Source organism: Acyrthosiphon pisum, chromosome X, assembly GCF_005508785.2.
Source record: "Acyrthosiphon pisum isolate AL4f chromosome X, pea_aphid_22Mar2018_4r6ur, whole genome shotgun sequence".
In the NCBI taxonomy this organism is placed as follows: domain Eukaryota; kingdom Metazoa; phylum Arthropoda; class Insecta; order Hemiptera; family Aphididae; genus Acyrthosiphon; species Acyrthosiphon pisum.
Genome location: NC_042493.1, coordinates 25,811,958 through 25,826,998, shown reverse-complemented (window position 1 = coordinate 25,826,998; position 15,041 = coordinate 25,811,958). Strand labels below are relative to the sequence as shown.

Genomic DNA, 15,041 nt, shown 5'->3' with positions numbered 1-15,041 from the left:
AGAATACAACTAGTCATATAAAGCAGAAGACAAACAATATGCCATAGACCATATATCTAGTTTCTCTACTGTTGAATCACATTATTACCAACATGATACAAAAAAGCAATATTTAGATTCCGAGTTAAACATAATATCAAAAATGTACAATATATATATACAAATAAAAGCTTTATGTATGAGAACCCTAGAACGCCAGTTAAGTTTTCCGTCCTAAAAATGATTTATGTGCTATATGTGAGGAATTTAAAGTATCAAGTAATAAACAATGTCAAAATGAAGAACATATACTTAAAAAAGTACTATGGGAATGGAAAGAGATGAAGACAAAAATAGATGTGATCAAGAAAATGTAGTTGTTTGTTTTGACTTACAAAATGTAATCACACTTCCAAAAACAAATATCGGACCAGAATTTTATAAAAGAAAATTAAATGTTTATAACCTTACAGCTCATTTATCTACTTCTAATTCTATATATTATGCTATTTGGAATGAAACAATTGTTGGTAGAGCGGGTAATAGACCTTGCAAGTGCGATTATTAACATATTACAACATATAGTAGATAATAATTTGGATATACTAAACATTATTACGTGGTCTAATAGATGTGTGGCACAAAACAGAAGTTAAATAATAAATTAAATCTGTTACAATGAAGTATTCAGTTCCAGGCCACTCGTGCATCTAAGGAGTGGATAATGCACATTCACAGATAGAGAAACATATAAAAAAATAGATATTTGGTCACCATTTGTGAGATCTTTACTGAAAGCTAATACTAAAAAACCCTTTATTTTCTTACAGATGTACCTATCTTAATAAGTTTAAAGACTATAATAAGGTATCAAAACTATATAACTTTAGCCAAATACCATTTTTTTTTTTAATTTGTTACTAGCGCTTTAATCAATATTCACTTTCTGAAATTCTGTTTAAAACGGATTTTGGTTATAATGATCCAAAAGCATGTCCATAGTTTCACATTCAATCGGTTTTGAAGAAAATGTATTTATCAATCCTCCTGAAGCTGGTGAAGGCGTAAATAAACGACTAACACAAAAAAAAATTTCAGATGTTGAAAACACTACTAAAATGTACAAGGCTGTTGTTATATTTATCTATTTCTTTATTTAAGAAAAAGCGCAATAATTTACAATATTATTAAATACACAAAATGTTTTTGTTGAATTTTTTTTGTGTTGAGTTTATTTTTTTTTATTAGCTGAATAATTATACTGTAATTTTATGGTTTGAATTGAGGGTTAAACATTTTTTTAATTTTTATTTACAGCGCTGTATTTATTTTATTGTTTATGGTAAAGTGCAATTATATAAATTATGTTTCAAATTGTTTATATCTTATTTCTTTTGTTACCTATTTGTCTACCATAATCATATATTAAAATATACTAGATATGTTAGCAATACAAATGTACCTATGTTGATGCTTTGGCAGATGCTTTATACACAATTTTAGCCGTTCACACAAATGCATTTTTTTTTTAAGTTCAAAACATTTACTAGTACATTTACAGTACAAAAATCGTTCAGAATGAGGATAGTCGCAATTTTAAATCAACGTTTAAAATTCAGGGCCAAGTGTATCATCAAATTGGTTCTTTAATACCGATGCCCGACACCGGTTCAAAATTTTTGCAAATATACTTTATGGGTGATGAGGAGCAGCAAATAAACGCGCGCTGCCATTACAACCATATCGAATAGATGGAGGAGCAAGGAATTGTTGGTATTTTAGAACTGTTTTTACAGAAACACAACCAGTTGGTCCAGTTGTTAAATACCGTTTCATACAGACTGCAAAACGACAACTATACGATCGTCATCAAAGCAGACAAAGTACCATCTGGACAGCACGCGGGCCGATATAATGCACTGACCATTAATGAAGTTGCAGTTGTTATGATTGGGGACGCATTTGAACGTCGAGATATATGATTCAAACTCAGAGATAACACAGTGCAAACGATTGAAGACAGTCATCGCTCATACGACGCTTTGCAATATCCATTGATATTTTGGGAAGGAGAAGATGGATATCATTTAAACAAAGAAATCCAGCAACAGGTATAATTTACACATCGCATTACCTAATATTTTATTTTTATGCACGATTATTTTCTTTTTGTCTTAATTATATTTTTACTTTGCAAGTGCAGAAACCAGCAAGAAAGTGAGCGCGATGAACTTCTACTCATATCAGTTAATGATTCATGCCAATGAAGACAATAATATTCTCCGTTAACGCCTGCTGTTTCATCAATATATTGTTAATATGTATGCTAAAATTGAAAGCGAGCGATTATGATACATCAGGTATAATAAACTAATATAACTAATATCAATGACATCGGTACATCATAATATATACATATGTAATATGTACATCATTATATTCTTCCATCATCATATATTGGTAGCTCACGTCATGTGCAAGAATATATTCAAGACGCAATGACTTTTGTGCGTGCGTACGGACGACCAGATTTGTTCATCACATTTACGTGTAATCCAAATGGAGTGAAATACAAATTGCGTTATTGCCAGATCAAACTGCAATAGATCGGCACGATATCACTGCGCGTGTTTTCAGACAAAAGCTAAAATCGTTGATTAACTTGATTATTCATTCCTCTGTATTTGGTAAAACACGTTGCTGGCTGTATTCTGTTGAATGGAAAAAACGAGGTTCGCCACACGCTCATATTTTGATTTGGTTGGTCGACAAAATACAGTCTGAAGAAATCGATAAAATTATCTCAGCAGAAATTCCGAATCGGAATATCGATCAAGAATTATATGAGATTGTTACCACTAACATGATCCATGGTCTATGCGATGCTATAAACATGACGGTGCCGTGCTTGGGCAATGGAAAATGTACGGATCGCTGATCAAGATCCAAATATCGAATTTTCGCCAGAAATATATAACGAAGCGCTAATAAAGATTAAAGATGTTTGCATTCTGATTTCAAATATATCAATAATTTATTATGGTATGCCCTCACCTAACCACCCAGCAACAGACATCATTAACAGCGAAATTCAGCGTGAACCACAGTTTGATACGGTCTCTTTAACTACTTTCGTTGAAAATCACGAGCAACTACTCACTGATGAAGAAGAAAATGTATACGATCGAATACATTTGTCAATTTCATCAGAACAAGGTGGATCCTTTTTTTTGGACGCACCAGGTGGCACTGGAAAAACGTTTCTCATCTCACTAATACTTGCGCGAATTCGATCACAAAATCATATTGCGATAGCAATTGCTTCTTCAGGTATTGCAGTCACCTTGCTTGATGGCGGACGGACTGCACATTCAGCATTCAAGTTGCCGTTGAACATTCACACAAATCCAGATGCAGTTTGCAACGTAAAAAAAATTCCGGTATGGCTAAAGTTTTGCAAAAATGCAAAATTATTATCTGGGATGAATGCACTATGGCCCACAAGCATTCACTTAAGGCTCTCGATAGAATGATGAATGATCTAAAAAATAACACCAGGCTTTTCGGTGGTGCTTTACTGCTGCTGTCTGGTGATTTTAGACAGTCATTGCCGGTCATTCCACGCGCTACACATGCGGATGAAATTAACGCATGTATAAAACAATCGTATCTATGGCGAAATGTAAGTACATTACGTCTTAATACAAATATACGTGTTCAACTGCAAAACGATCCATTGGCACTATCATTCTCTGAGCAATTGCTCAACATTGGAAACGGAACAATACCATTGCATGGAGACATACAACGCATCGAATTGCCAGACAATTTCTGCAACATGGTAAATACGAGAGATGCTTTGATTGAAAGCATATTTCCAGATTTACAAGCTCATTATATTAATCATGCGTGGCTTCGGGAACGAGCTATTTTAGCAGCAAAAAATATCAATGTTGACGCTATTAACTTCAAAATACAACAGTCATTGCCCGGCAATGAGATATTGTTCAAATCGATTGACACTGTTACCAATCCTGACGAAGCAATCAACTACCCCGTTGAATTTTTGAATTCACTGGATTTACCAGGAATGCCACTACATAACTTGCGATTAAAAATTGGCTCACCTATAATTTTTCTTCGGAATTTAAATGCACCTAAGCAATGCAATGGCACAAGATTAGTCACAAAAAAAATTATGGGCAATGTCCTTGAAGCTACAATTTTGAACGGCAAATTTGAAGGTGAAGTTGTTCTCCTGCCACGAATCCCAATGATCCATTCAGACTCACTCATACCATTCAGACGTCTGCAATTTCCAATTCGCTTTGCATTTGCCATGACTATTAATAAGTCACAAGGTCAAACAATGTCGATTTGTGGGTTAGATCTCGATAATCCGGTCTTTTCACAAGGCCAATTATATGTGGCATGTTCTCATGTTGGAAAACCGTCAAGTTTGTTAATTTATACTCTTCAGAAATTGACTAAAAATATTGTTCATCAACTCGCATTAAGATAAAATTAAACAAAACAAACATTATTGATTATAATGAATTGTATTTAGAAAAATTGATGTTATTTCAAAATAAAGAATAATGAAATTATTATATTATTTGGCTTTCATTTCATACTTTATTTAATATCCTAATCGCTTGAAATATCATGTAGGACAACGTCTGTCGGGTCAGCTAGTTCTATATAATATTTTTTGTATGTCCACGCTTAAATATTGTCAGTATTTGTAGAATATATTAGTATATATATAATTATTGGGTAGGTATCCTAAGTGCCTAACTAACATAATAAAAAATATGTATTATATTTATTTTAATATACATGTTAAATCACTGGATTAAATTATATTTAAGCAATGTCAATAATTGAACATGTGTTAAATTACTAGGTTTTGTTAAATTTTAGCAACTAGTAATTGAACACCTAAATAAGTACATATGATAAGGATCTGTTTTAAATTTTTAAGCAAGAAAATTATACAATATTAGGTTCCTACTTAACATAATAAAACAAATAATTGCATTATATAATGAATATTTTATAAGTGGCTAAGTAAGTAAGTACAAAAAGAAACTACATATTTAAACAAATTTGGTCCAAACAATCTAAAATTCGTTAAACGTGATTTGAAACAAAAATGATTTATTAAATTAGATATCTAGTTCTCTTGACTTTAATGCATTTTATTTAATTTCCAATTGTAACTAAAAATATAAAAATTAATAAAAATATGGCATACAAAATATAATTATCTATACTTAAAAATTGTTATCTATACTTATTATGTAACATCGTTATTTTACGCATAATTTTTTATTTTGTAAAAAATTTGAAACTTAGACGCTAGTAAAAATGTTTAAATGGACATACACTCGATTTTTTTTATACATTTTTAATAAAAAAATCGGAGCTCGCTCTGCTGTAGTTAGTAGGGGTGTAGTATGACCTCGGTCATATCGGGTAGGTTAGGTTAGGTATAGTGACCTAATGAATGTTAAATTTGAATGCAATGATAGGTATCATTGTATACGAAAAACGATTATGGACAATTTGTCAGTCTAGGATATTTTATTTATTTATATATCTAAAACCGTTTGATAGTAAATCGTTATTTTACGCTCGAATTTTTACATTTTTAAATGTTTATTATCGTTGAAATTAAAAATGTAGATATGCTCGTAAATTTTTTTCGATTTTTGCTCAATGTTTTTTATAATTATTGTAAGCAAAACTAATGAACAACCTTGTATTAAATTTTCAATTCTTAGCTATAAATACAAAAAAAAAAAAAATAGATAATTTGAACTACAAAATAATTTGCAAATATTCGTGATTTTGACGAATTTTCAAACGCTTTAAAAATTTTAAAACTTCAAACGCTTATAAAAACAAATTTTGCGTAGGTATGTATTTTAATCATTTTGAATCACTCGTAGATTAACTTATGTGAAACCTTCTAATAATAGATTTATAGTTTTGTATTGGTTATTGGTTATTCTAATTTTTATAATAAATTAATTCTGTTATCGAATTTGTATACGCTTTTATAGCTAACTGTATAAGTTGGTAAATACAATTCCTACTGACATTATCAATTACATTCAAATACACTTCACTAAAAGAAAATGTATGTGAAATGTCGAGAAAATACATACTAACTCCCGAAGTCCCGACTCCACGCAGTGGGAAAACTGCCTCACCTATAGTACGATAGGTGTCGACAGCGCTCATGGTGTTAATCTGTCTAGTCAATTCGTAACTCGCCAGTAGCCGTCGGGAGCGCTGTGTCGTAGCGGCGAGTAGCCAACTCGCGTCGGCAGTACTGTCACCGCGGCCGCATTACTATTTACTATTTACTACGCTGTTTGTCGGTTGCGGTTTTCTGCTCTACATCGTCCCGTCCGACCGCTATGTAAAAAAATTAGAAATTTTAATTACATGAATTAAATAAACCGAACTTTAATACAGCTCACACGTATGATTACGTTTATGATACCGTACAAGTGTAATGATACAATATATCGGTATAAAATGATGGTTTAAGAAAACACGTCATGTGTAAGGATTTATCGAATAGTATCGGGCTTAGACTTGCTTTGAACACAGATATATACCTAGATATAAAATAACAAGATATAATGTTAACGGATTGTATAATTTAATTATTTACACCAAAATAAAGAATAAACTTATGAAAATACAGATGTGCATTGTGCACATATTGTGTAAATTGTGTAAAAGCGTAATTGCACAAGCTATAAAATCTAAAGAGCTCCATGGATCAAAATAATGAATATATTTTCCAAATAACGCAAAAACAAAAATAACCCTTATTTTGTGCTGGTTATAGTAGCCAACGTGAACGTAACACAGACTGGCCGTTTAATCGCTCGACTCATTCCGTGACGTTTTTTCATGTGGGTGGCCTTTCGAGTTTGGTCACTTTATATTATTCTCACACTTCATGATTTCAAATTTATTATTAGTGTGTAATAGAGGTAGTGTGACGTCACGGCTCATTATCATCAAATGCTAATAAGGCTCTTGGTTCCAAACAATCTTTTTTCATTATATCATTTTAATGAATAGGTATATGATTTTAATCAGACTTAGGGCTGACTAAATGATAAAATTAAAACAGTATCGTATTATTTGTATGAGAAACACGATAAAGGTACTTAGATCGTAGTTAGAAGTGTAGTTTCCTTGTAAGTTTTATAACTATAATACAGGTTTTAAGTTTTAATATACCTAATTTATATGAGTGCCAAAAGTTGGATACAGTTGCATGTGTACGAATTTTTTAAAGAAGGGGTAAAATAAGTTAAAAGAGGTGAGGATGCTTATGATTCTGGTCATGTAAAGGAGTGCGTATTTGTAAATAATGATTTAAAAGGTATTGTCAAAGCAAGTATGAGGGATCAGACTTACAACATTGAAGTAAGTTAGTCACAGAATATAACAATAAAGTGTCACAAGCTAAACAAATTTTTTGTTCAACATAAAACATACTTGCCTAATTATTGCTTGTACAGGTTTATTTTTCTTATAATGGCGTGAAAATGTAATTGTGCTAGAGGTCAAGTACGCTGCCATCATATGGCAACATTATTGATTTTTGCATATAAAAATGTGTCTGTCACAATCGCAAGTAATAACTAAATTAATTTGTAGCCATTAGCCATTGCAGTTATTAATATCAAAATATTTTAAATTATAACTTTCCATGTAGGTTGTAGCTGGTCAAAAAAAATACATCCTAGTCTTGTAACAACAAAAACTATAGATGAGCTATACCCAGTCCCCCAAGATAAAGTAGATTATTGTGCTACAGTAACTATCAGTAACTCTTTTAAAGATAGTGTGTTCTCGAAATTGACAAATCTAGGCATTCTAGTTGGATTAACGTGGCTTTTATTTCCTGAACCTGAATTTATACCAGTAGTTGAGTTAGAAGACATAATAAGATCTTCAGAATTTGAGCAAAGTAATGATAAGCAACAATATTTATTTGAAAAAATTGGCATGAATGATGGTGATATTTTAAATTGGCTTCAGAAACGATTGGACAAGATTAAAATTCAAAATGGTTAGTGAAAAGACGGTACAGGATTACAGCTAGTAATTTTGGTCCTGTCTTAAGTGCTATTAATCGTAATGAATATAATCCATCACTGTTCAAAAAATTAATAGGTACATACAAATTAGATGGAATTAAATCTATACAGTGGGGTAAATAAAATAAAAAACAACGTATTCTTGAATTTGAACAGATCACAAATCAAAAAGTCACACCTACAGGATTATGGCTTCATATAACAGGTATTATAGGAGCATCACCAGATGGTTTGGTTGGACTTGATTCGATAATTGAAGTAAAGTGCCCATACAAATATCGAAATTAAATAATTAAAACGGGTTTACAAAATGATGGTTCTTATATAATATTTTATGATATGAATGGTAGGATATGCATTAATTATGAACATGACTACTATGCTCAAGTAACTAAGTAATTTTTTGCAGATCCATTTTACCAGGTATCGCAGTAAATATTTCATTGCAGTCCAGAATGGACATTTGGTAAACAAGCCCTATTTTTTAGTTGGCTTGGAGCAGATTCCATAAGACCTTTGAAAATAACAGTATGGAATACATGAATCCAAGTCAACACAATGTTAGTTACTGTTTTGCGACTACATCCAAACTTAACTCCTAAGTCAATGAAATCCAAATTTAGGCGCAATTCCATTAGTGCCATTAAAATTTGATCGTTTTTAGGTATCCGTTCTACATTTCATCGCGAAAAGTTAGTTATAGGCATATCTTTAAAAATAGCAAAAAAAAAAACATTGATAATTTCCTTATTAGGTAACCCTGTGTAGTAATTTATCAGACTATCCTTTTCCTGTATGACTTCTAATGAGAATGGCTGACTTTTTAAGATATCTATTTTAGATTTTATCTTCTCTATTTCAATTTTAAATAATTCATTTTCTGATTATTTTATGACTGACCGAGTCTCAGAATCATTAAACTGATTATTTAAAACGGGAATTGTCATAATATTGGATTCAGTAACAATATGTTGTTGAATTTCTTCATCAAGTTGTTGAGTTTCTTCATCAACTTATTGAGTTTCTTCAGTAGAAGTTATAGTTTCCTATAAACAAATCAAATTATTAATTATTATAATATTATTCATAATTACTGTAGGTACAAGCGTAAACGTTTCTTTCGAAGCTTTTTTTTTTGAAGAAACAAACACAATTTTTTTCTTTATTCCATATAACAATTGTTGGATTATTTTCTTTTTTGGAATCAATAAAATGACAGCTGCATATTCGTGAATTAGAATTTGGATCTTTATCAGCTCTCCTAAATCAGAATAAACCAGTGGAAAAAATTGAAAAAAAAAATTATATTTAATACAATAGGATGATATCTCATAGAAGTACCTATTAATCTAATTTATGTATAATTCATTTCTTTAGTCAATGTTCAGGTTATTTTTCATAACATAAATTTTTGATTTTTATAAAGCACTTAATTATAGTCTAATTAATATTTAAGATATTATTATGTATAATGATATATACTAACCTGATATTTTTTATCCATATACTTTTTACTAAATTATCTGCCGGAAATCTGAAGAATTAGCAAATTTTTTGTTTACTGTAATGATTGAAGCTATGAGCTAGGCATAAAATAATTAACCATAATTAAGCTTAAAATGTGGATTATTTACTAAAACTGTACATAAAACAACTTAGTGCATACAGTTCTTATATGCAAATCGTATTGTTTAGAACCCGGCGCTCTTATCAATACGTGATTAGGTTATCGTAATGTCATTATACCACGGACTAAGATATAATGGACTGGCATCCAAACAATTTCGGTGGATCTCAAATATCTGGTGTTATCACTTGTTATGGAAGCTCAACTGTTACTAGCGTGCATGGTGGTTTAATTTTAAACCACTGACAACAAACCAATAAGTAAATTATATTATCTTCTATTTTTATAAAGAACACTTTTTTAATTTCATTTTTTAATTCATAAGATAAACAAGTTGTTTCAATAGTTTAACTTAACATTCAAATGTGTTTATTTATAATTTTATGTTATTATTATTTGTATTCCATTTATTTTTAGTATTTTTAAATTTGCCTCAATGGATCCATGGTAGATAGTCAATAGTTTAAAATTAAACCACTATTCGCGCTAGTAACAGTTAAGGTCCCATACCACTGTGATAACGCCAGACATTTGCGAGTTTTACTCCCTACCCCGCTCACCTTATCGATGCCAGTCCATTATATCATGGTCCGTGATTACTACCATACTCTATACTCTATATATTAATAGTACCAGTTACACACAGACAACAGGCTCACGGTACACGTCTTGTGCAGTCTGTTTTACTGTTATACTCCGATCATAAATATATAACACCACTATAAGATTATAGTATATACTCTGGGCCATGATTAACTAACTAGGTATGTCAGCAACTGAGTGATACGCATCATGCCTACGTCATCCGCCAAGGATTTGTTATCAGTATGAAATAATTGCTTATCAACAACACACAATATTGTAAATTGTACTATTTGTAGTAATACAAAATAAATAATTTACACTTTTGACTTAACAATTTATTATTTCACTTAATTAATACATAATGTATTACCTAACACTATTTACGTCTTGCTGTAAGTACTAAGTATTGGACTATAAGTATAGTACTATAAAGTAGTACTTTGTCATGACTTAAACTAAATTTGTGATGTAACTTGTCTATTTGCATCTTTTTTAGCTGAAAAAAATTATAGAATGTACCAATAAATAAAAATAGCAATTTATGCGAGAAAATATTGAGGATTCCCAAAGATCTGTGCTAACTGCTAATGAAAGTAAATATCTATGATTAATTTAATGGTCAATCAATATATTTGAAAATTACGATACAAATTTTTTAATTTTGTTTTTTGTAGAAATAACTTTGTCCATCAGTTGTCTATTCATACTATTTAACCGTATGAATGTCCTCGTACGTACCATACATTCTAAGACTTCTACTGGAATCTCAATTATATAATAATGTATACATTCAAATCAAAGAAGTAGAAAATATCTATGTTTTTAATTATCGATTCAACAACATAACTATACTACAATATCTGTTTTTGCTCTGTGGGACCAGTACTACTTCTTTCCCCTCAATATAATTGTGTATACAATTTAGCATAGAATATAGAATTTTAGAATTTAGAATTATACAATTGTATTACAAACATTACAAACCTTGTTTCTAGAGAATATGTAGTCTTACTAGAATTATCATAAGATAATTTATTTAATTTTAACGTAGGAACAGCATCACTTTTTAATTTTCTTTTATGCACTGGTGAATAGTTTAAAAGTGATTCAATTAATGGCTTGCAATATGCATCAGCATCAAAATGCAATGAACAAATATAGGCTAAAATGTTAATTTTCATATTGTATTCAAAATAAAATCATACTATTGACAATCACATTTTCCTTACCGTTTTTAGTGTTTAGATTTTTCCTATTACAAACACTACTCCATTTTTGTTGGTAAAAAGGATTTTTAGGAAATCTATGAAACCTTATATCAGCTGTATTGCAATCAACATATTTCTTACTTTTGCTTCCACTCTTACACTCATTTATTGCACACCAAGACATTATACAATTATATTTATTCAGGTTATTAAAAACACAAAACCAATAAAAGTAAAAAATTGTATTTAACTTAAAAGTAATAAGTACAGAGTACACATCAAACTAAAATAATTAATAAACAGCTAATTTGTGTTTTGTTGTAATAATACACACATAGCAGTCAATAGCTCTCTTTATTTCTTATTTATTTTGGTAATCATGGGTGTTTATAGAATAAAGAAATAAAAACAAATGCTTTTTGATAGTTTATTATACATGTATATTATATATTTTACATTATAAAGTACAATTTATTTAAGTATAAATAGGTTATACATCAGCTGATGTGGTCTTGTGAATTCGATACTCAGTTAATCATGCGATACCAGACATAGAGTAATGTTATATTCTGTATTTCTGTGGTAATAGTGTAATACTAATATCCCATACTGTTAGTTAATCATGATTGCTATACTTTAGAAACCCGCCAAAAATGTTGAATAAAATCCTTGGCGGCTGATGTCACATTATAATGGAATAATCAAGTTATTACTGTTTCTTCCATGGTTGCGCGTATTAATACCAGAATAAGTAAAGTTGCTGACATACCTAGTTAGTTAATCATGCTCTGGGCCACGAGAGAATACACTCGGCTGAGGACCAAAACTCATCTTTTTCGCGCATCCCCACCATTTTATCGGCCTGACCGCCATCCGTCGGAGCGCTCCGGTTTCGGCGGCAGGTGTGTAGCATAGACCAGTGGCCGCATGGAGGAGAAATTTGGCTTCGAGACGACTGAGCGCTGTCATTCGGATGTACGTGTAGGATGCATTCTCTCGTGGCCCAGAGTATAAATACCTAGCCGCAGTGGCGGACTGGGCCAATCGGCCCACTTTTCTGCAAAAAGGTCACCTAGCGTGAAGCATAATCAACACAATTAGTGTACGAAAATCATTTTACCTCATCTTATTTTTTAGTTTACGAATTTATCAATTAAATAAAATATATTTATATTTTTGGATAATTTTTGGATAGGTACTGTGATTTAAGTTTAATTCTCTCTGTAATATAATATATTATATTGTAAAATTTAAATTGTTGTTTTTACTGGTATTCCCAAAAATAATTTATAATATAAGTTTTTAAACCACTATTTAATAATATAAATGTTAACATTATTTATATAAACATATAAAAATTACTTGCAAACCAACTAACAAATGATATTTAACTTTACAGTTCATACATAAAATATATTTATGGCATCTATAATAATTTTATTTTTAGTTTTATTGATTTAACAATCTTATACATTACTTGTCTTAATAGACTAATGTATAACTCGTACATTATTCATTATTTTCAAAATCTTCATCAAGACCTGAACAACTTTTTTTTGCAATTGTAGAACAATAAACTACCGGCTCCAGCCCACGTATCATAAGCCCACTTCTTACAAGAGCAAAACTCAACCCAGTATTCTCCTTTGCGATTTTGAGAATGTGCTCAAAGACAAATTATACAGAAATAATCATCCTCTTCATTTTCCGAGTCTACAGTGTTGAGCTTAAGTTATTAGGTTTTAGTTTTTGACTAAAATTCATTGGTTTTAGTTTTCTTAAAATCTAATTTCCGTTTAAACCTAAGGTATTTTTTTCTCATCACGAGCCTTTTGTTCTATTCTTAATTTTTCTTTTTCAGGTGTATTTGTTAAAATTGTAGACTTAATTTTTTTTCTTGCACTATTGTTTCTTTTTTCAGCTGCTTTTGGTAGAGGTCTTATGTCTTCAGGGGATACTATAGTACGACCACTACCGGATGGTTATACACATTGTGATGTATTGAGATGCTAAATTTAAGTAGGTATGATAAATATTATTGTCTGTGATGGTTGATTGTAATTTACTAATTGTTGACAGTTCAATAGCAACAGTATAATTTATTGAATCAGCAATAAATGGTCTATCAGTAGCTCCAGAGCACAAATAATCTTCATCCGTGAAAACATTCCTATTAAATGGCCATATACCAGTTTTAGTAAATCCAGATGTTATATTTTTTAGAGTTGCTGCTAATGGGAGAGATTCTTTCACGGATGACAGTATATCATAGGTAAATATTGGGGTACTAGCCACCAGGGCGGGTGTCCATGCACCCACTAGCTGAATTATTATAGAATGTTATAAAGGAGCCATATACTGACACATCCAATGGCTGGAAGCGATTCGTAATATGTGGTGGAAATGATAACAACACAATACCATTTTCCTTACAAAAATCAATCACAGGGACAGACAAATTGAAAATATGATTATCTAAAATTAGTAGAATAGGAGATGATGGTCTACAATAAAAAATACCGCTCCGTTTCTACAGTCCACCCGGCTACTTCACGTCGATTCCTTAGCGCGTCCAATCACGTACCTCCGCCGCGGCTTCAATGAATAATGATAACAAAACATATATTAATTGCCTTTAGATGTCTTGTGAGAGATCCATTCTCTATTTTTATCCTCGGTTCCACTTTATGAACGAATTGGCTAAAATTTTCGAATTTTCGAATGGATCTATCAACGAATTCTTTTTTATCAAAGTCTTTGATGAAATACCAGAAGGCTTGAACTTTCCGGTATTTGATACTGTTAATGTTCAAATTGTTCATCGAACTGATTTCTGTGAGGTAGTTTAATTTTTTACGTCTGTTCAATCGCTGATGCTCGTTAATTGTCAACAAATTAATAAAAATTATAAATTCTGATCTGCTTGCTGAAATAATTTAACACAGATGATTTGACAAATCTTAAATTAAATGTACCTATATCGATAAACGATTGACATGGATAACAGTTAACATATCAAAAAACAGTATCATTGTAATATCCAATTATAAAATGTATACGGGCATGGCAGAAACCTACGGGTACCTAATCGAAATTCTGCCAAACAAACACACACGTGTTTAAAACCTATCATTCCAATCCTTACTACATAACCCTACAACAAGCTAATGGCCTTAGTCTCCGGGCTTAAAAACATCAATAAAAAATAAATAAATAAATATAGTCCTTTAACTTGAGTTGCCTGCATTTTGTCCAACCAAGCCAGCTGTTTTCTTCTACGGTGATTAAAATTAAAATAAGATTCTGAATCTATACCAAGATTTGCTGCAAAAGAGTCAGCAATATTAACCAAATCATTTATTTCAATCTTAATCTGAATTAATATATTTAAAATTTTTAATTGTGGCCTCTATCAAAACAGCAGCATCAATTGCGCAATGCGCATAGACTTTATTTTTCTAGTGTCTCAGTTATTGGTTTCTACTGTACATTATATTTTTCATGAAT

The 15,041-nt window shown here is 30.9% G+C and overlaps 2 protein-coding genes and 1 long non-coding RNA gene across 3 annotated transcripts; all 3 read left to right on the top strand.

Moving 5' to 3' along the window:
- Positions 1–2,894: 2,894 nt before the first annotated feature.
- On the top strand, positions 2,895–3,512 carry LOC103308537. Its single transcript, XM_008182079.1, has one exon. It carries the CDS (start codon positions 2,895–2,897, stop codon positions 3,510–3,512), a length of 618 nt encoding a protein of 205 aa, XP_008180301.1.
- Positions 3,512–8,091, top strand: LOC103308536 (ATP-dependent DNA helicase pif1-like). The gene is made up of 2 exons (XM_008182078.1): positions 3,512–4,436; positions 7,730–8,091. Exons 1-2 carry the CDS (start codon positions 3,512–3,514, stop codon positions 8,089–8,091), a joined length of 1,287 nt encoding a protein of 428 aa, XP_008180300.1.
- Positions 8,092–10,493: 2,402 nt separating this feature from the next.
- LOC107882966 lies at positions 10,494–11,765 on the top strand. Its single transcript, XR_001679017.2, has 3 exons — positions 10,494–10,718; positions 10,823–10,919; positions 11,001–11,765. It is a non-coding gene; the product is annotated as an uncharacterized LOC107882966 (long non-coding RNA).
- Positions 11,766–15,041: the final 3,276 nt, after the last annotated feature.